Source organism: Enhydra lutris, unplaced genomic scaffold, assembly GCF_002288905.1.
Source record: "Enhydra lutris kenyoni isolate GAN:26980312 unplaced genomic scaffold, ASM228890v2 scaffoldscaffold394, whole genome shotgun sequence".
Classification (NCBI taxonomy): Eukaryota; Metazoa; Chordata; class Mammalia; order Carnivora; family Mustelidae; genus Enhydra; species Enhydra lutris.
In genome coordinates, this window is record NW_019154478.1 from 1 (window position 1) to 20513 (window position 20513).

General features: G+C 39.5%; 1 protein-coding gene across 1 annotated transcript; it reads right to left on the reverse strand.

The window, feature by feature from the left end:
- Positions 1–11467: 11467 nt before the first annotated feature.
- Positions 11468–18573, reverse strand: LOC111140283 (5'-AMP-activated protein kinase subunit beta-2-like; the record flags this gene model as incomplete). Its single annotated transcript, XM_022492582.1, has 6 exons — positions 11468–11542; positions 13673–13742; positions 14447–14579; positions 17139–17255; positions 17489–17580; positions 18407–18573. Coding segments are annotated over 6 exons (654 nt in total), but the record flags the coding sequence as incomplete, so codon positions are not given.
- Between the last annotated feature and the right edge of the window lie 1940 nt (positions 18574–20513).

The following is a 20513-nucleotide window of genomic DNA, read 5'->3' on the forward strand; positions in this document are numbered from 1 at the left end:
AGAGGAAAATATATAGTGGTACAAGCCTTTCTCAAGAAACAAGAAAGGTCTCAGGTACACTATATATTTTCCTCTCAGGACTGCCTTTGTTGTGTCCCACAGATTTTGAACCGTTGTGTCCTCATTATCTTTTGTTTCCATGAATTTTTTCAATTCTTCTTTAATTTCCTGGTTGACCCATTCATTCTTTAGAAGGATGCTGTTTAGTCTCCATGTATATGGGTTATTTCCAAATTTCCTTTTGTGATTGAGTCCTAGCTTCAGAGCATTGTGGTCTGAAAATATGCAGGGAATGATCCCAATCTTTTGAAACCAGTTGAGACCTGACTTAGGACTGAGGATGTGATCTATTCTGGAGAATGTTCCATATGCACTAGAGAAGAATGTTTATTCTGTTGTTTTGGGATGAAATGTTCTGAATATATCTGTGATGTCCTTCTGGTCCAATGTGTCATTTAAGGACTATATTTCCTTGTTGATCTTTTGCTTGGATGAACTGTCCATTTCAGTGAGGGGAGTGTTAAAGTCCCCTACTATTATTGTATTATTGTTGATGTGTTTCTTTGATTTTGTTATTAATTGGTTTATATAGTTGGCTGCTCCCATGTTAGGGCCATAGATATTTAAAATTTTTAGATCTTCTTATTGGACAGATCCTTTGAGTATGATATAGTGTCCTTCCTCATCTCTTATTATAGTCTTTGGCTTAAAATCTAATTGACCTGATATAAGGACTGCCACCCCTGCTTTCTTCTGATGTCCATTAGCATGGTAAATTGTTTTTTACCCCCTCACGTTAAATCTGGAGATGTCTCTGGGTCTAAAATGAATTTCTTGTAGGCAACATATTGATGGGTTTTATTTTTTTATCCATTCTGATACCCTGTGTCTTTTGATTGGGGCATTTAGCCCATTAACATTCAGGATAACTATTTAGAGATATGAATTTAGTGCCATTGTATTGCCTGTAAGGTGACTGTTACTGTATATTGTCTCTGTTCCTTTCTGATGTACTACTGTTAGGCTCTCTCTTTGCTTAGCTGACCCTTTTCAATATTTCCTGTAGAGCTGGTTTGGTGTTTGCAAATTCTTTCAGTTTTTGTTTGTCCTGGAAGCTTTTAATTTCTCCTTCTATTTTCATTAATAGCCTAGCTGGATATAGTATTCTTGGCTGCATGTTTTTCTCATTTAGTGCTCTGAATATATCATACCAGCTCTTTCTGGCCTGCCAGGTCTCTATGGATAAGTCTGCTGCCAATCTAATATTTTTACCATTGTATGTTACAGACTTCTTTTCCCGGGCTGCTTTCAGGATTTTCTCTTTGTCACTAAGACTTGTAAATTTTAGTATTAGGTGACGGGGTGTGGACCTATTCTTATTGATTTTGAGGGCATTCTCTGCACCTCCTAGATTTTGATGCTTGTTCCCTTTGCCATATTGGGGAAATTCTCTCCAATAATTCTCTCCAATATACCTTCTGCTCCCTTCTCTCTTTCTTCTTCTTCTAGATTCCCAATTATTCTAATGTTGTTTCGTCTTATGGTGTCACTTATCTCTCGAATTCTCCCCTCATGGTCCAGTAGCTGTTTGTCCCTCTTTTGATCAGCTTCTTTATTCCCTATCATTTGGTCTTCTATATTGCTAATTCTTTCTTCTGCCTCATTTATCCTAGCAGTGAGAGCCTCCATTTGTTATTTCACCTCATTAGTAGCTTTTTTTAAATTTTTATTTTTTCAGTGTAACAGTGTTCATTATTTTCGCACCACACCCAGTGCTCCATGCAATCCGTACCCTCTCCAATACCCACCACTTGATTCCCACAACCTCCCACCCCCGCCCCTTCAAAACCCTCAGATTGTTTTTCGTAGTCTCTAGTCTCTCATGGTTCACCTCCCCTTCCAATTTCCCTCAACTCCCTTCTCCTCTCCATCTCCCCTTGTCCTCAATGCATTTTCCTATGCTCAACAAATAAGTGAAACCATATGATAATTGACTCTCTCTGCTTGACTTATTTCACTCAGCATAATCTCTTCCAGTCCTCTCCATGTTGCTACAAATGTTGGGTATTCATCCTTTCTGATGGAGGCATAATACTCCATAGTGTATATGGACCACATCTTCCTTATCCATTCGTCCATTGAAGGGCATCTTGGTTCTTTCCACAGTTTGGCGACCGTGGCCATTGCTGCTATAAACATTGGGGTACAGATGGCCCTTCTTTTCACTACATTTGTATCTCTGGGGTAAATACCCAGTAGTGCAATGGCAGGGTCATAGGGAAGCTCTATTTTTAATTTCTTGAGGAATCTCCACACTGTTCTCCAAAGTGGCTGCAGCCACTTGCATTCCCACCAACAATGTAAGAGGGTTCCCGTTTCTCCATATCCTCTCCAACACATGTTGTTTCCAGTCTTGCTAATTTTGGCCATTCTAAGTGGTATAAGGTGGTATCTCAATGTGGTTTTGATTTGAATCTCCCTGATGGCTAGTGATGATGAACATTTTTTCATGTGTCTGATATCCATTTGTATATCTTCATTGGAGAAGTGTCCTTTCATATCTTCTGTCCATTTTTTTATATGATTGTCTGTTTTATGTGTGTTGAGTTTGAAGAGTTCTTTATAGATCCTCGATATCAACCTTTTGTCTGTACTGTCACTTGCAAATATCTTCTCCCATTCCGTGGGTTGCCTCTTTGTTTTGTTGACTGTTTCCTTTGCTGTGCAGAAGTTTTGATCTTGATGAAGTCCCAAAAGTTCATCTTAGCTTTTGTTTAAACTCTCTCTCTTTGCAGATGACATGATTCTTTATATGGAAAACCCAAAAGACTCCACCCCCAAACTACTAGAACTCATACAGCAATTCAGTAACATGGCAGGATACAAAGTCAACGTACAGAAATCAGTAGCTTTCTTATACACTAACAATGAAAATACAGAAAGGGAAATTAGAGAATCGATTCCATTTACTATAGCACCATGAACCATAAGATTCCTGGGAATAAACCTAACCAAAGAGGTAAAGGAACTCTACTCTAGGAACTACAGAACACTCATGAAAGAAATTGAAGAAGACACAAAAAGATGTAAGACCATTCCATGCTCTTGGATCGGAAGAATAAACATTGTAAAATGTCTATACTGCCTAGAGCTATCTATACTTTTAATGCCATTCCGATCAAAATTCCACCGGTAATTTTCAAAGAGCTGGAGCAAATAATCCAAAAATTTGTATGGAACCAGAAAAGACCCTGAATCGCTAGGGAAATGTTGAAAAACTAAAATAAAACTGGGGGCATCACGTTACCTGATTTCAAGCTTTACTACAAGGCCGTGATCACCAAGACAACATGGTACTGGCATAAAAACAGACACATAGAGCAGTGGAACAGATTAGAGAGCCCAGATATGGACCCTCAACTCTATGGTCAATTAATCTTCTACAAAACAGGAAAAAATATACAGTGGAAAAAAGACAGTCCCGTCAATAAATGGTGCTGGAAAACTGGACAGCTATATGCAGAAGAATGAAACTCGACCATTCTCTTACACCGTACACAAAGATAAACTCAAAATGGATAAAAGATCTCAACAGGAGACATTAATAGCTTTTTTTATTTCAACTTGGTTAGATTTTACTTTTTATTTTTCCAGAAAGGGCTTTTATATTTCCCAAGATGGTTTCTCTAATATCCTCCATGCCTTTTTTGAGCCCAGCTAGAACCTTGAGAATCGTCATTCTGAACTCTAGATCTGACATATTACCAATGTCTGTATTGATTTGGTCCCTAGCTTTCAGTACTACTTCTTGTTCTTTTTTTTTTTTTTTTTGTGGTGAAAATTTCCCTTGTCATTTTGTCCAGATAAGAGTATATGAAGGAGCAAGTAAAATACTAAAAGGTTGGCAAAGACCCCAGGAAAATATGCTTTAACCAAATCAGCAGAGATCCTAAATTGGGGGGGAGGGAGAAAGGGGATAAAAAGAGGTTCAGGGAAAAAAAATAAACAATTAAAAAAAGAAAATGAATAAAGAAAAAAATATAAAAAAGGAAATAAAGGAAAATATATATACATATATATTAGATAAACTAGTTAAAAATGTTAAAAAAGAAAAGGGTAAAAGTTAAAAGAAATTAGCAGAAGAAAAAAAAATTGAAAAAGAAAAAAAAATTAATTTAACTGCAAGACTAAAGTATCATGCGGAGAAAATCTTGAGTTCCGTGCTTTGCTTTCTCCTCCTCTGGAATTCCGCTGCTCTCCTTGGTATTGAAACTGCACTCCTTGGTAGGTGAACTTGGTCCTGGCTGGATTTCATGTTGATCTTCTGGGGGAGGGGCCTGTTGTAGTGATTCTCAAGTGTCTTTGCCCCAGGTGGAATTGCACCACCCTTACCAGGGGCTGCGCTGAGTAATACAGCTTTGCTTTCAGGAGTTTTTGTTCCCTGAATGCTTTCTGTAGAGTTCCAGAGGACGGGAATGAAAATGGTGGCCTCCATGTCTCCGGCCTGGAGGAGCCGAGAGCTCAGGGCCCCACTCCTCAGTATGCCCTCAGCGAATAGCGTCCAATTACTCTCATCTCCCTGGGCTCCAGCCGTGCTCCGAGCTCACCGAGCCTACGACTGGTTCAAGGTAACTCCGAGCTGAGAGCTCACTCCTGGGCTCTGTCTCAGTAGCCAGCTTCCCCGTTCCAATACCTGTAAGTTCTGCAACACTGAGGCCATGCTGATGCTGCGTGGGCTTCACCCTGGTTTAGCCTCTGGAGCGATGTACCCTCAGCAGAACACACTTTTAAAAGTCTTGATTTTGTGCTCCGTTGCTCCGCCGCTTGCCGGGAGCTGGCCCCTCCCCCCGCAGTCTATCTTCCCATTGCTTTGGATTCACTTCTCCGCCAGTCCTACCTTTTAGAAAGTGGTTGATTTTCTGTTTCTAGAATTACTTTTCTTCTTCTCTTTGATCTCCCGTTGGATTTGTGGGTGTTTGCAATTTTTAGATAAGCTATCTGGCTGTCTCCTGCTACCTGAAGTATTCTCAGCCTTTTACTTCTCTGCCATCTTGACTCCTCAATCCTCATTGTTCATTCTTATGTGTGTATGATATCATCAAGGGAGAAATACTTTCCCAAGAAGTTTTTTTTTTCTTTCTCTTTATTTGAGAGAGAGAATGGGGGCGTGGGTACAGGGAGAGAGTGTGATAAGGGGCTTAACGTCACAACCCCTGAGATCATGACCCTAGCCTAAACCCAAGGTCAGATGCTCAACCAAGGGAACTACACAGGCACCCCTCCCAACAGGTATTCTTAAGGGCTCTCATGAACTCATCCCACTTCTCTTTTAGGTAACACAGATCTTAAGGCTTTTCCAGTAAGGGAAATTTGTGAAGTCGTAGACTATCATGATGTTCTTCTCTAGGTTTTTTCTAGTTTTTTTCTCTATCCATTAGAAACACAAGAGAAGCATGCTAGCAGTTTAGTTATCATTAGTTGCTTTGTATTTGAAAAGCTTTTCAATTTATTTAGATCTTTCTCCATTTACAATACTTTATTAGGATGCATGTAGTAAATAAAGCTGTCTTTTTTTTTTAAAGATTTTATTTATTTGACAGAGAGAAATCACAAGTAGGCAGAGAGGCAGGCAGAGAGAGAGAGAGAGGAGGAAGCAGGCTCCCTGAGGAACAGAGAGCCCGATATGGGGCTCAATCCCAGGACCCTGAGATCATGACCTGAGCTGAAGGCAGAGGCTTAACCCACTGAGCCGCACAGGCACCCTAATAAAGCTTTCTTTTAAGCAAAAATGAAACAAAACAAAATCAAAGTCAAAAGCAAAAACAAAAAACAAGAGATAAACCAGAGTTAGTTTATGCAATTAACTTTGAAAATTTTTTTCTGTCCCAATTTTATCAATATTCTTTCTGCATCTCTGTGTTATGTAGACTTCTTTTCGCATCCTATGGACATATGATTTCAATTTTCTTAGCTATTTACCTTGCAGTGGAATTGCTATGTCAAAGGTCACCCTGTGTTTCACTTTTTGAGGATCTTCCAAGCTATTTTCCAAAGCAAAGCAATGACATCATTTTGCATTCCCACCAGGAATGTGGAAGAATACCATTTCTCTATAAGTTTCCTGACACATGTATTGTCTCTTTGAAGTCACACTAGTGGGATGAAGTGGGATCTCATTGCACTTTAGATCTGTATTTTCCTTTTTTTTAAAAGATTTTATTTATTTATTTGACAGTGAGAGAGATCACAAGTATGCAGAGAGGCAGGCAGAGAGAGAGGAGGAAGCAGGCTACCTGCTGAGCAGAGAGCCTGATGCGGGGCTCAATCCCAGGACCCTGGGATTATGACCTGAGCTGAAGGCAGAGGCTTTAAACCACTGAGCCACACAGGCGCCTAGATCTTTATTTTCCTAATGACTAATGATACTGAGCATCTTTTCATGTGTTCCCTGTTGCATTGGTATTATCCTTTGGAGAAAGTCTACTGAAACTCTTTTTCCCTTTCTTATATTGGCTGTCTTTTTCCTGACTGGTTAGTTGTAAGAGGTTTCTTTAAATGTATTCTATATAGCAGATCTCCATCAGATAATACAATTTACAAATATTTCTCCCACTCTATGGATTGGCTTTTCACTTCCTTGATAGTGTCCTTTGAAACAAAATGCTTTTAACTTGAATGAATGAATGAATGAATGAATGAATGAATGAAATCCAGTTTATCTATTGATTTGTTGGGTTGCTTGTACATTTAAGAAACCAGCTTCTATCCCCAAATCATGAAGATGTATGTTCCTTAAAACATTGCTTTTTAGTGGGTGGTGGACGTTATTTAATAATGTCTCTTGAAAAAAAAAAGTCTCTTGTCTGTTGATTGATATTTCTCTCAACTGATGCCCATGTACCTGTTTAACCTCCTGTGGAGCATGCCATGGCCTATAACAGTGATTTTGGAAATGGTATCTATCAATATCCTGGCTTTGGTTCAAGGGAGAGTCCCGGTTCTATAGTGGAACTCGTCTTAAACTCACCCACAGTTTCACAAATTGCTCAGTGCCTTTGGAGGTGAGTAGTTGATCTTTTTGAGGAACATGTGTCTGGTAGTCCAAATCATATTAGGGTTCTAGGACTTTCTCAGCCCCCTCCAGACTGGAGGGCTTTCCATTAATCTCTGGTCTGAATGGGAAGTAGACGTGCTTCAGGGTCTTGGGAAAGTTGTTCCATACAAATTGGTTCCTCTCCAATCTTTTTATTATATACATTATTTCTTTCTAGAAAAGGGGAAAGGATATTTATATTAGAACAACTTGTCTATTCTTTGCCAGTTGTCTGTGTTTTTAAAAAATGTTCATCATCACTAGCCATCAGGGAGATTCAAATCAAAACCACATTGACATACCACTTTACACCAGTTAGAATGGCCAAAATTAGCAAGACCGGAAACATTTGTTGGAGAGGATGTGGAGAAACGGGAACCCTCTTACATTGTTGGTGGGAATGCAAGTGGCTGCAGCCACTTTGGAGAACAGTGTGGAGATTCCTCAAGAAATTAAAAATAGAGCTTCCCTATGACCCTGCCATTGCACTACTGGGTATTTACCCCAAAGATACAGATGTAGTGAAAAGAAGGGCCATCTGTACCCCAATGTTTATAGCAGCAGTGGCCACGGTTGCCAAACTGTGGAAAGAACCAAGATGCCCTTCAACAGATGAATGGATAAGGAAGATGTGGTCTATATACACTATGGAGTATTATGCCTCCATCAGAAAGGATGAATACCCAACTTTTGTAGCAACATGGACGGGACTGGAAGAGATTATGCTGAGTGAAATAAGTCAAGCAGAGAGAGTCAATTATCATATGGTTTCACTTATTTGTTGAGCATAGGAAATAGCATGGAGGACAAGGAGAGATGGAGAGGAGAAGGGAGTTGAGGGAAATTGGAAGAGGAGGTGAACCATGAGAGACTATGAACTGAAAAACAATCTGAGGCTTTTGAAGGGGCAGGGGGTGGAGGGTTGAGGGAATCATGTGGTGGGTATTAGAGAGGGCACGGATTGCATGGAGCACTGGGTGTGGTGCAAAAACAATGAATACTGTTATGCTGAAAAGAAATAAAAAATTAAAAAAAAGAAAAAATAATAAAATAAAATAGAAAAATATATAAAGGTTTATAAAATTAAAAAAAAAAAAAAGAAAGGCACTTTGATAAGCACCCAGTGTTGTATGTAGGTGTTGAATCATTAACTTGTACCCCTGATACTAATATTACATTTTATGTTAACTAATTGGAATTTAAATAAAAACTTTAAAAAAATGAATGTTAAATAAGGACTTTTTTCTTACAATGAAAAGCTGAAGAGAGTGACTTCTGCCTGGGAAGACAGTAAGCCATACTATTTCCTATTCTTCCCTCTAAGTACAACTAAAACCCTGGTCATTATATATAAAATAAACATAAGACACTGAAAGATATAAAAAGGCAGGTTGACTAGGGACCTCAGGATGCAAGGAATGAGATAGTGATGAATTCCCTGATCCCTCTAGTCCATGGACCAGCAAAGGGGCAGCTTAGCAAGACACAGAGACCATAGAGAGACCAGTAAAGAGGCCCTCCTATCTCTCCCAGCCTTGGGGTGTAGGGTATCAGGGGGACATAGTGGAGAGCTAGAATTCCCATCCCTGCTGAATTAACAAGGAGCCCTCTCCTTTTCTGCCTTTATTCATTTTCAAAATTTGCCAAGCTCTCTTCTTTAGAAAATAAACTACCCTTTTAACTAACATAGAAGAATGAATAAGTTGTACTCTGGGCTACCTTCCTCCTTCCCTTTCTACCTTCTAGAACACATTCTTGGGGACAGACTGTGTGTGATAGGCTTCTCAGGGTGAAAGGGTGTATTAGCAGTGCGGAGAAGGAACAGTGCTAAAGGAGTCATCACCCAGTTCCCCTTGCCTATCCTCTTCCATACCAGCTGGTAGGCTCTCATTTCACATTTGGCTGGGAGATTACCAAAGAACTTAGGAAACTGACACTTTCTGCACATATCCAGATTAGGAAGGTTTAATGGCCACCATCATCAGTCATTGGAGCCAGAGCTAGTTCACAGAAGCTGGTGCCTGAGAAACTGAAGGAATCTCTTTTCGTGCCCCCACTCTACTGATACATCAGTGTAAAAAATTTAAAACACGAACACATAGTCGATACTGTTGACAAGAAATAGTAGTGTGATAAAATCCTCCAAGTAACAACCAAGAATTTGAATTCTCCTATGTGGCCCACTTACCTAATGGGTATTGGGAAAAAAACAGTAGTATAACTGAAGACAGTGTAGATCTTGAGAGTTGGTTATAATAGGATTTGGCCTGGATTTTTAAAATGACACACCACTCAAAACGTGGCTGGGACCACACAGGGTTTCCCACAAAAGTGTTTTGCTGCAGAAAGGGGCCTCGAGTGGCTAAAGCTCAAAGTTTTAAAGCTCAAGTATTTACTCTAAGAAAGTAACCACCAAAACACTTAGAAATTTGCATTCCCAGCAAGACAACCCCATGCCCTACTGCCTCACTCTCAGGATCTAAGGCCTACACACCAAAAGATAGCTGTGTCATCCGCTTTGAACAAGAAAGACAGGAGGTAGCTAAACTGACCTATGGGTGCCCTTTCAGTGTGGCTGGGCACATCCTAACAGTCAAGGTGTCCCTTAAGCATCAAGTTTGGCTTCCTTCACTGTTGAAAGTTTTGACTTGCATTTATCCTTAATGGGAGAATGACAGATACTTGGAAAAAAATGTTTTCTCTCTGATCCCTAAGAGTGGACTGGATAGCTACTTTTCATTCCACAAATGAGAAACATTGACCCTACTTCTTCATCAAACACTTTAAAAAAAGAGAAAAACAAAATGGTCCTGTTTGTACTTGGTGCAGGGAAGCAATACTATTCATGGTTAGGAACCCCAAGGGTATCTTCTTGCTTCTTGGCCTATTGAGTCTAAGATGAAGGAATTTTTAGGTGCAGCAAAGGAACCTTAATTTATTTCCAGGACACTGTTTAGTGTAGTGATGTGCACAGGGTTGGCCACATTAATGAAAGACTACAGAGAGCAAGACTACTTCTCTCTTGTTGAAGAAAATCTTGGGGACCATTTATCAAGAGCCTAAAAATTTCCTATTCAGTCTCTTAAGAATAATGAAAAGGCATTTTTTTTTAAAGATTTTATTTATTTACTTGACAGACAGAGATCACATGTGGGCAGAGAGGCAGGCAGAGAGAGAGGAGGAAGCAGGCTCCCTGCTGAGCAGAAAGCCTGATGTGGGGCTCAATCCCAGGACCCTGGGACTGTGACCTGGGCTGAAGGCAGAGGCTTTAACCCACTGAGCCACCCAGGCACCCCAAAATGGCATTTTTTAATTAAAGAAAAATGTAGGCACATAAAAATCTCCCAAAGATACAAGACATTAAGGTTTTCCCTGGTTCCACTCCCGCTTTTGAAGCTGTCTGCTCTGCAAAAGAAAATATGGAAGCAGGGCCAGGCCAGGTGGGACTAACCTATGGGAATGTGTCAAGAAAGTATAAGCTGTGGCACTAAACTAAAATAAGAAAGTAAGTCTTTTGCCCTCAGCCTTTCTTATAGTGCTGAGACATATTTCTTTAGCAGAAGTGAAAACAAGTGGTAACAAAGTGGCCTGGGCCTGTGCTGGGCTAAAAAGGAGACTTCCTGATAGCCCCAGTCTGTGTGGTAGGTCAGGTCTCACATAGCCTTTGAAAGGGGTCACTGGCCAATGACTTCTGTATTAGGGATGGGTCAGGTATAGGATCTGAAGGAGGTTATCAAAGTAAAAACATGAAATGAGATGAGAAAGGGTTCCTGTGGGGCATCTGGTATCACAGAAAGCACAGACAGTGCCACATACTCTAGGAATACAGAGAACCCATGCAAGGGAAAGCTGCCCCTGCAAGAAGGCAACTATAAGTGGGGCAGAAGTCTGGCACAATCCCATCTCTTGGAAAGCCAAGGTAGCAGTGGTAGAATCTCTACCCAACAAGGATCCTGAGAGTTCACTCTTCATCCATTTTAGAGAAAAAGCTTCCTGTAATGGTTCTTACCCCGCAGCTCCCCCAAACTGGTCTTGGTGAGTCCCCACAGGCAGAGAAAACACATCTAGCTAGGAGGCTTCCATTAACTATATATATATATATATATATATATATATATATATATATATATATCATACACACACACACACACACACACACACACACACACATATATATATACACATGCATATATGTTTTTGTCTTAAAATAAATTCCATGAACTCATAAAGCTCCCATCTGCAATTTCAAAGGCTCTGAAACACACATACCAGCCTCAAAGCAAATTAGCCTTCCAGGCTTAGGTAAGACTGGTCCAGTCCAGAAAGGCAAGAGAAATGCTTCTCTTAAATCCTGGGAGAGAGGAAGGGATCCCTTCAGATGGGCTTATACAGAAGAGTAATGACATACTTCTTGTAGCAATGGGTTGCACTAAGGACCATCGCACTATCCTGCAATGGAAAGAAACATGCAGCTGATTCGTTAGTTCAGAGGACAGGTGGCTCTTCCAGCCACCAGTCCTTCACAGTCACTCACTTTTAACAGAGAGAGTTGATATCATATAAACAGGCTAGTTCAGTTCAACTTAAATTCCAATCCTGACTCCACTTGTTACTCTATTTGTGGCCTTGCTTTATCTACTTGATGCCTCTAAGCCTTTTTTCCTCATCAGGACAAAGGATAACACCTACCATGAAAGTAGTTATAGGAGACTATCTGGAACAGTACCTGACACATAGCAGATGCTAAAGAAATATTACTTTCCTACCTTCTTACTCCCTTCCCTAACACAAATTTGAATATTAGGCTTAAAACTAGCATGGAAAAAAAAAAAAGATATCCTGACATTTATTTTTAGAAGTCTAAAATGCAGTGAGAAGAAAGGGGAGTGATTTTTTTTTCCGTTTCTAAGTCCCAAAGAAAGTATAATTTCCATTTCATGCAGGGAAGAACTTAAAAAGTTCATTCTAATCAAGAGGAGACCCAGGAATCCCCCTCTACCCTTGAACAAACTAGACCCCAAAAATCTTCCATGGAAAGACAGTGCAATGGATCAACTCACACAGCCTAAACACTCTGACAGAACCTGGAGTGGGTCCAGGGCAAGCTGTATCACAGTAATCAAGACCCTGATCTGGGTTAGAACCAATGTGCCAGGTAAAAGGTACTCTTTCCCTGGCTGTGTTACAGCTCAAGGGTATGCCATAGGAGGAGATGGTAGGCCCGGGAGCATCAGTTGATAGTTAAAGAGCAGTTACAGGAGGCAAAAATCAGTCTGATCCAAAGAACCCAAGCAAATCCAACAGAGAAAACAATATGTCTTCCCAATTTCCCATACACTGCGTTATCTACAATGAGTGCTTCTCAGATTAACATTCTGTGACCAGCGTATGCTGATCACAGCCTAAATATGACAGATGCTAGGAAGGTAAAAAAAAAAGAAAGAAAGAAAGAAAGAAAGAAAGAAAGAAAGAAAGAAAGAAAGAAAGAAAGAAAGAGAAAAGAAAAGAAAAGAAAAAAAAAAAAAAAAACAATGGCTCCAGGAAGGGTTTGGTAGAAATGAGGAACAGATGAGAGAAAAACCTTGGAAAGACCTGGCACAGAGATCTCTACGAAAGAACATGGAATGAGGACAGGAGGACCTGAGTCCTCTCTCTGGTACTTACTGGCATTTAGACCTTCTCTGAGCCTTAGTTTCTTTATCTATAAAACAGGAGTTAAAAATAATACTTACCTCACAAGGTTATTATAAAAATTAAATTTAATAATATATATTTGAAAAGCACGACATAATTTGTTAAAGGTAGCTGTATTGTGATTTCCCTAATCTGGCTGAACACCTAAGAAATAAAAGCAGCCAAAAAAACAAGTACTGGGGGGTCCATCCTAGATGCACTTGTTCAGAATCTCTGGGGCTGTAGGCTTTGGAACTGTATTTTTACAAATTTTCCCAGGTGATTCTGATGATGGTCCACCTAGTCTGATAACTATGGAGCCATATGAAACTTCATTCCAATAGCCAAATCACAAAGACATGACAAGACTGAAAAGGTATTTTCAACACAAACTCTAATGTGGTGGAGAAGCTAAGGACTCTAGAATTGGAGGGGACAGAGCAAGTCTGGTCACATTCCTCCTTCACCTAGTGTAGTGGAGAGATGCAGCACTGAAGAACAGCTCACATCCACCTTTAAAAAGCAAAAGACTTAATCACATCCAAGCATTCTCTGAACTGGAAGATCAACTTGTTTTGCCTGCAAATGAAATCCTAGTGCTGTGAACTCCAATTTAATCAAGTAGGTGGTACAAAAGTTATAGCTATCCAGAAAGAAACCAGGAAGCGGACAAGTTCATTCAATCACAGGTCAATTCAGCTAGGCAGAACATAGGGATGGGGACTAAGATTAAAAACAAACAAACAAAAAACCCACCTACCAGTTAAAAAAAAAGAAAGTTCATCTCCTATAATTTGACCTTACAGCCAGCTTTAGCTTCAGTGAGGTAGCAGGGGAAGTAAGCACTGGAGAACACGTGTTACCCCTGCCCTCCCATTTTGGGGAAGAGGCAGGCCCACCACTTACCTTAATGGATAATGCATAGAGATGGTTCAGCATAACATGATTGGGCTCAGGAAGCAAGGCTGGGTCACACCAAGAGAGAAATAAAAAATCACTAAATGGAGTTAAGTGCAGTTTTGATCCGAACAGTTCACTCTTCCTTAGAGCTCTTTGGAACTGTTGAGAAAAGCTAAACTAGAATGTGTATTTCTTTTAAATAATACATTCACCCTAGTATATATCAATTTTTATGTTCTCATTACAGAGAATTAGGAAAATTCTGAGTCCAGGACAGGAGCTCTAAGCTTTAGCATCTATTTATCTTCTTTAGTAGAACTAAAACAAAAATCTTGCCCACAACACATATAGAAGATTTGTGTTAAGTGACAAAATAATCTTAGTGGGAATCAAGTGGATTGACTAAAGATGTAAATTATATGGAAAAAAAGAACAAAAAAACAAAAACCAAACTAAATTCCTTATATTCCCTTTGTATATCCCCAAATGGTATGTATGTCTTATCTTGTGTTGGACTGGAAGTCCCAGAAATTGGTTCTAGCAATCCATGGCTCTGTGTCTAATTAATTAGGACCAGAAGATTACTATGAATTTTGATATTAGTACCTGGAAAAGTAACAACTCAGCCCTGGAAAAAGGAACCTGAATGCTGTCGATATATATATGATTTATATTCTCAACATAGCTTTGTAATAACCCCTACCTCTAGGATTACTAACTTTGGCTCCAATGGTCCTAATAACCCCCAGATGCTGCAGCAATTCTCTCAGAGTACTCACAGAAATATTAGCACCCTTGTTAAGAATAACTTGAAGAAGGTGAGGAGTTAGGATGGGTGGGGATTTGAATCTCTCCTCAGATTGGAACACATACAATTCTTGACCATAAGGCCCTGGGGGAGAGCTGGAAAGGTCTGGAAGAGATTTATCCAAATATAAGGGAAAGTTGTGGAGCTAGCATGGACAAAACCATCAATACATGGCAGCTAATATTAAATACAGTCATAGATCATAAACTTGTATCCTGCTGGTCTACAACTGTAATGCAAAGAAAAAGTCCGAGTCTTCTTGAACATGAACTCTGAAATTCCTCAACATGGCAACATGATGTAGACGACAGAAGAGGGGATGAGAAGTGAAAGGCATAGGTTCAGAGAAGAGCTACTCTATTTATCAGTTGTATGGTTAGAACAATATGGTCAGCTTCTTCATTAATAAACTGAAAGATAATCTCTCCCCTATTTCACAATGTTTTTACAGGAATGAAAGGAGGTAACAGATGTGACAATGCCTTGTAAACTGTCAAACGATGTGAAAAAAATTAAGTTTTTCTTTTTTCCACAAAAAACCAACAGATAACAAGGTTATAAATACTAAGACTGCTGTTACTACAATGACTGCAACAAGGAGGACAAGATTACTAACAATGTAGTAGTTGTTAGGGAAATGTAAATCAAATATCACTTCACACTCATTAAGATGGCTGTAATAAAAACACAAACAATAATCATGGTTGGTGAGGATGTGAAAAAACTGGAACACTTGTGCGATCCCCATTGCTGCTGGGAATGTAAAATGGTGCAGGAGCTTTGGAAAATAGTTGGGCAATTTCTCCAAAAGCTAAGCTTGAAGTTGGCATATGACCTGGCAATTATACTCTTTGGAAATGAAAACAAGTCCACACAAAGACTTGAGCACAAATGTTGAGAACATTGTTTTTAACATACAAAAAGTGGAAATGATCCATATGTGCAATGGCTAATGAATTCCTACAATGGAATTTTATTCAGCCATAAAAAGGTGTGAAGTACTGAGACATATTACAACATGGATGAACCCTGAAAATGTGCTAAGTGAAAGAAGCCAAACACCAAAGACCAGACACTTCATGATCCCATTTATATGAAAAGGTCCCAAATAGGCAAATCCATACAGACACAAAGTAGATCAGGAAATTGGGTGAAAGAGGGAAGAGAGAGATACCAAAAGTATGCTAGTCTTCTTTCTACAGAATGATGATTCTCTATCTATTGCTCATCAGTTGCTTCTCCAGAATCATATAATCCAAAAATGTAGAGTTGCAAGTGGTCTCATCACTTAACTCAGTATAATTAAGCCCTTGTTAATCACTGCCCCACCAGTCAAAAAGAATGTTCAGCTTTACTTACTGGGATTGTATAATGAAAACTATTTTTATGATTTTCATACACAATTATTATACTGTTGATTGGTCTTTTAGAAGCTGCATAAGGCACCTCTGTGCCCTGAGATTCCACTTTGGGTTGTGTCTCCACAGATGAGAATCAACTGAGATTTGAAGCCTCTGATTTTTGAGATATGGAACTGAGAACCAGAGGGACCAGTATACTCACTGGGAACAGGGTGCACAATTCTTTAGACAGTTACAGCCTTTAATGTAATGTACTAAAATGGAAACTGTGAGTGTGGTTAGCAAATCAGTCTTCTGATGCTGTAGCAAATGTGATGAAAGCCATGGGAAAAAGTAAGATTGGGAGAAACAAAGGGATACAGGTCTTTTCCTGTAACAGGAAATTTATTTTTTCATCAAAAACTTATAAAACCTCAGTTAACATGCACACCAAAGAGTTGTGGGGGATTTGTAACCCTTTCTCCCCAGAGACAGTCATAGCTGGAGGGCCATATAAAACTGTGGAATACCCAGCCTAGCTACCAAACTGGCAGGATTAAGCTAATGCAGAGGCAACTAAACAAGGCAAACCAGACAGAACTAGTCTCAGCTAGGTGTAACTGCCAAAAGGTCAATGAAAACTTGAAATATTACTAGAAACAGCTTCTTAAACTGTAGGCTATAACCCATTAGTGGCTCATGAAAGAAAGGATAAAATAGAAAATAGAGTGTATCACATATAACAAAGACAGACATTCTGCTGAGACTTGTCTTACAGTGTGCATGTGTGTGTTTGTGTGTTTGTGTGTGAGACAGAAAGAGAGAGAGAGAGATGGGGACAGGGAGAGAGATGGGAAGAGAGAGAATGGGTTCCAATGTGTAAAACAAATGTCTTGATATAGATCTTGGTTAAAAACTTTGAAATCAAATACACTAGGCTGAGTTTTTTTTTTTTCCTCTCAGACAAGAACTAAATGTTTAGAAGACAAAGATATATATAGAAATAACTATATATATAATGTGTGTGTACACATACACTTAAATACATTACATATATCCCATATATATTCCATATATATGTGTGTATATATGTGTATATATATATGTGTGTATATACACACATATATACAAGTGTGTACAAGTGTGTATATACACACTTACATATATTACATATATATACACACACACACGTGTGTGTGTGTGTGTGTGTGTATACACACATATGTGATTCAGAGGATTCCTGAGAAAATGAAAAACAAAACACTCTTGGGAAGAAACATGCATTATAAGAAAAACACATCAAGAAAGAGCAAGACATCTTGACAAGATGTCTCCAAGCTTTCCACTGAATCTAGCTTTAAGGCATCAAACACCTCAAAGTGAGATTTCTTGACATGGATCAAATTGTTAATTGTGGCAAGCTGATGGGTAACCACAGGTTGAAACAATGAAAGGAAAATATTCATATATCCTGTTTTAAATTCATCTCTTCCATCTAACTCTCCGGTTTTAAAAAATGATCATGCTGGGCACCTCCATCTTTAATCAAGAGAGAAACCCTCCAGTGTAGGAGCCCCTCAGTCCTGAGAGCAATGACGTTTGACACCAAGAGGAATAATAGCCAAAAGGACAAAGTTCAGTTAATGGTTACCCTTGGATATCAAGGCCTTACCTCTGATGGATCATGAACCCACTGTCCATCCACGAAGAACTTGTACTGGTGCTCTCCCTCAGGGAGGTCTAAGATGGCAACAAAGTCATTATGGCTACAAAAGAAAACAGAAGGTTAAACAAGCCAAGTTCCTGTTAGAAGACAGAATGTCAATGTAAAAACCATGAGACACTCACAATATACCCCAGTGATCTCCCACATTCCTAGGTGATTGTCCCCACTGGAATAAAAAATGTATAGACCCATTCTCCTTTTCTGTATCACATTGAGCACATATTTGCCAGCCCCTCCCAATAACTTTAGTTCTTAATATCTGGAAAAGAATAATAGTTGTTAATCCCCCAAAATGATTCACCTTGTTCAACTAATTTGCTTCAGTAGGAACAGATCCTTCACAAGTGTAAAGAAGATAGTAGGTAGCTTCAGAATACAGAAGTTCCTCAAGGTACCATTTTCCATATTTTGGTGAGCACTGTCTGAAAAATAACCTACTGAAAAAGGGCCATTCTGATTACCAAGTAGTTCATTATTGCTCTGCAAGCAACAGTTCACATTACTCCCTAGAACATCAATTGTGTTTTTAGTGCAGAAGTCAGAACAAGTGGACTCAGCCAGTTACAGATGACTTCCCACAGGCATAAATAAGCAGGACTTGTGTTGTTAACACAGTCCTAAAGAATGTACCCACAAAGCTGTATGACAAGTTCCTCTGAGGCAATGTCATTCTAACTGGTTAAACATTTCTGACTCACTATGAGATTAAAAAAAAAAAAAAAAACCACAGATGTAGTCATTGGCCACAAAAAATGTCCTAGAGAGAGTCCCTAGTGGGAGAAGAGCAGTCCAGCCAGGTCTCTCTCCTGAGTAGGAAAATCTGTACTCCTGGACCCTGTAGACTCAATCAAGACACTCGTCTTCACCTCTTAATCAGTAGAATCTTGGTGCTCCAATTGTTGAAGGACCCAGAGATGAAGACCTCCTTGCCCCCTTCAGACCAGCAGATAACAGTGGGCTGGGCCTGCTGTGTGGGCTTTATGGAGTCCTCCAAATCCTGCTGCCATGATACAAACTCTTTGTCCCCATGGAGCTGTAAGAAGCGTTAGGTCATCCCTAAATTGTGACCCAGGAACTCTTAAAAGGCCACTCTCCTCCCTAGGGCAGAGAGAGGTGCTACATTTCTGGGAAGGATCAGTAAGCCTTGAAATTAGCAACTGAATCAAATTTTGAATATACTATAGAGAAATAACCCATCTAGGACCAAATGGTCAAAAGGCTTATGCTCAACGGTTGCCCAAAGCACAGCCTAACTTTAGAGTTTGCATAGATCACTCACCCTTTCAGAGCCTGAGGATCTCCCTTTCAAAAAAGAGGTGGGAGAAGTTTACTGCTCCCTGTACCCGATTAACCCACAGGCAGGCAATTACGATATGCTTCTGAATCTCTCTTAAGAGAAAAAAATATGAAAAAAAGTATGCTTCCATAAAAAACAATAAAGTTAGCCAGGTATTTTTCACATGTAAATATGAATAGCTCTGAATTATCAGTTGTAATGCAAGTTAGAGACACTGAAATCCATAAGTAATTCATAAACTTCATTTTGGCTAATCGGTTACAAAAAGGACATTAAAAGTATAGAAAAACGATATCATTGGTTTCTTAATTTTTTAAAAGATTTTATTTATTTATTTGAAAGAGATCACCAGTAGGCAGAGAGACAGGCAGAGAGAAGGAAGCAGGCTCCCCGCTGAGAAGAGAGTCTAATATGGGGCTCCATCCCAGGACCCCGGATCATGACCTGAGCTGAAGGCAGGCTTTAACCCACTGAGCCACCCAGTTTTTAAGAAAAGTTGCCCCAGTTTCTTAATTAACAAAAAAATTAAGATTTTATATATTTATTTGACAGAGAGAGATCATAATTAGGGAGAGAGGCAAGCAGGGGTGTGGAGGGGAGGTAGCAGGCTCCCTGCTGAGCAGAGAGCCCGATGTGGCGCTCCATCCCATTACCCTGAGATCATGACCTGAGCCTAAGGCAGAGGCTTAACCCCCTGAGTCATCCTGGTGTCCCTGGTGTCTTAATTTTTGAGAAGTGTTTATGAAATCTTACTTGCTCACTTCTGCCCGGCATATACTAATTATTTCAGGAGTGGGGATGAAAACTCTGGAGGCTCAAGGAGCATCAGATCAAAAACAAAGCTTCCTTTTAGAAAAGCAGTTCCAATATCAAATAAGGTCTGTAGGATTTAAAAAAAAAAAAAAGGACTTCTTACTTAGTTTCTTCTCATTAACATCTTTTAGAACAAGAGTTGGTAGACTATGGCCAGGAGACGATGCTTTTATAAATAAACTTCTTTGGAAAATAGCCATGCTCTTTCATTTACATATTATGTATAGCTGCTTTCATGTTAAGCAAAACCGAATAGTTGTGACAGAGACTGTATGGTCCACAAGGTCTAAAGTATTCATTGGGGGCGCCTGGGTGGCTCAGTGGGTTAAAGCCTCTGCTTTTGGCTCAGGTCATGATCCAGGGTCCTGGGATCGAGCCCCGCATCTGGCTCTCTGCTCATTGGGGAGCCTGCTTCCCTTCCTCTCTCTTTCTGTCTGCCTCTCTGCCTACTTGTGATCTCTGTCAAATAAATAAAATATTAAAAAAAAATAAATACGGTATTCATTGTATGGTCTCTTACAGAAAAAGTTTGCTGATTCCCACTTCAGATTGGTTTAAATGACTTTGGCAAATAGGACTGTACTGTATCAAGTAAAAACATCCCCAAATAAAATAACGTAGGTTAAAAAAAAGATTAACTTATTCATTTCAGCTTTACTTTGAAAGTGGCTAGGGTAGTCTACCTTTCATACGGTCTCTCAATAGTCCTCAAAACTGTAGTGTGAGACACCAGGAGCAGCATAAACTCAAGTAAACAGAGAAACAATGGAAGGGACTTTCACATTACAGAAGGAAGAGTCATAAGTGAAAACCTTTATCTCCATATTCTTAAGGCAATGCACTGTGCCTGACTGGATGCATTA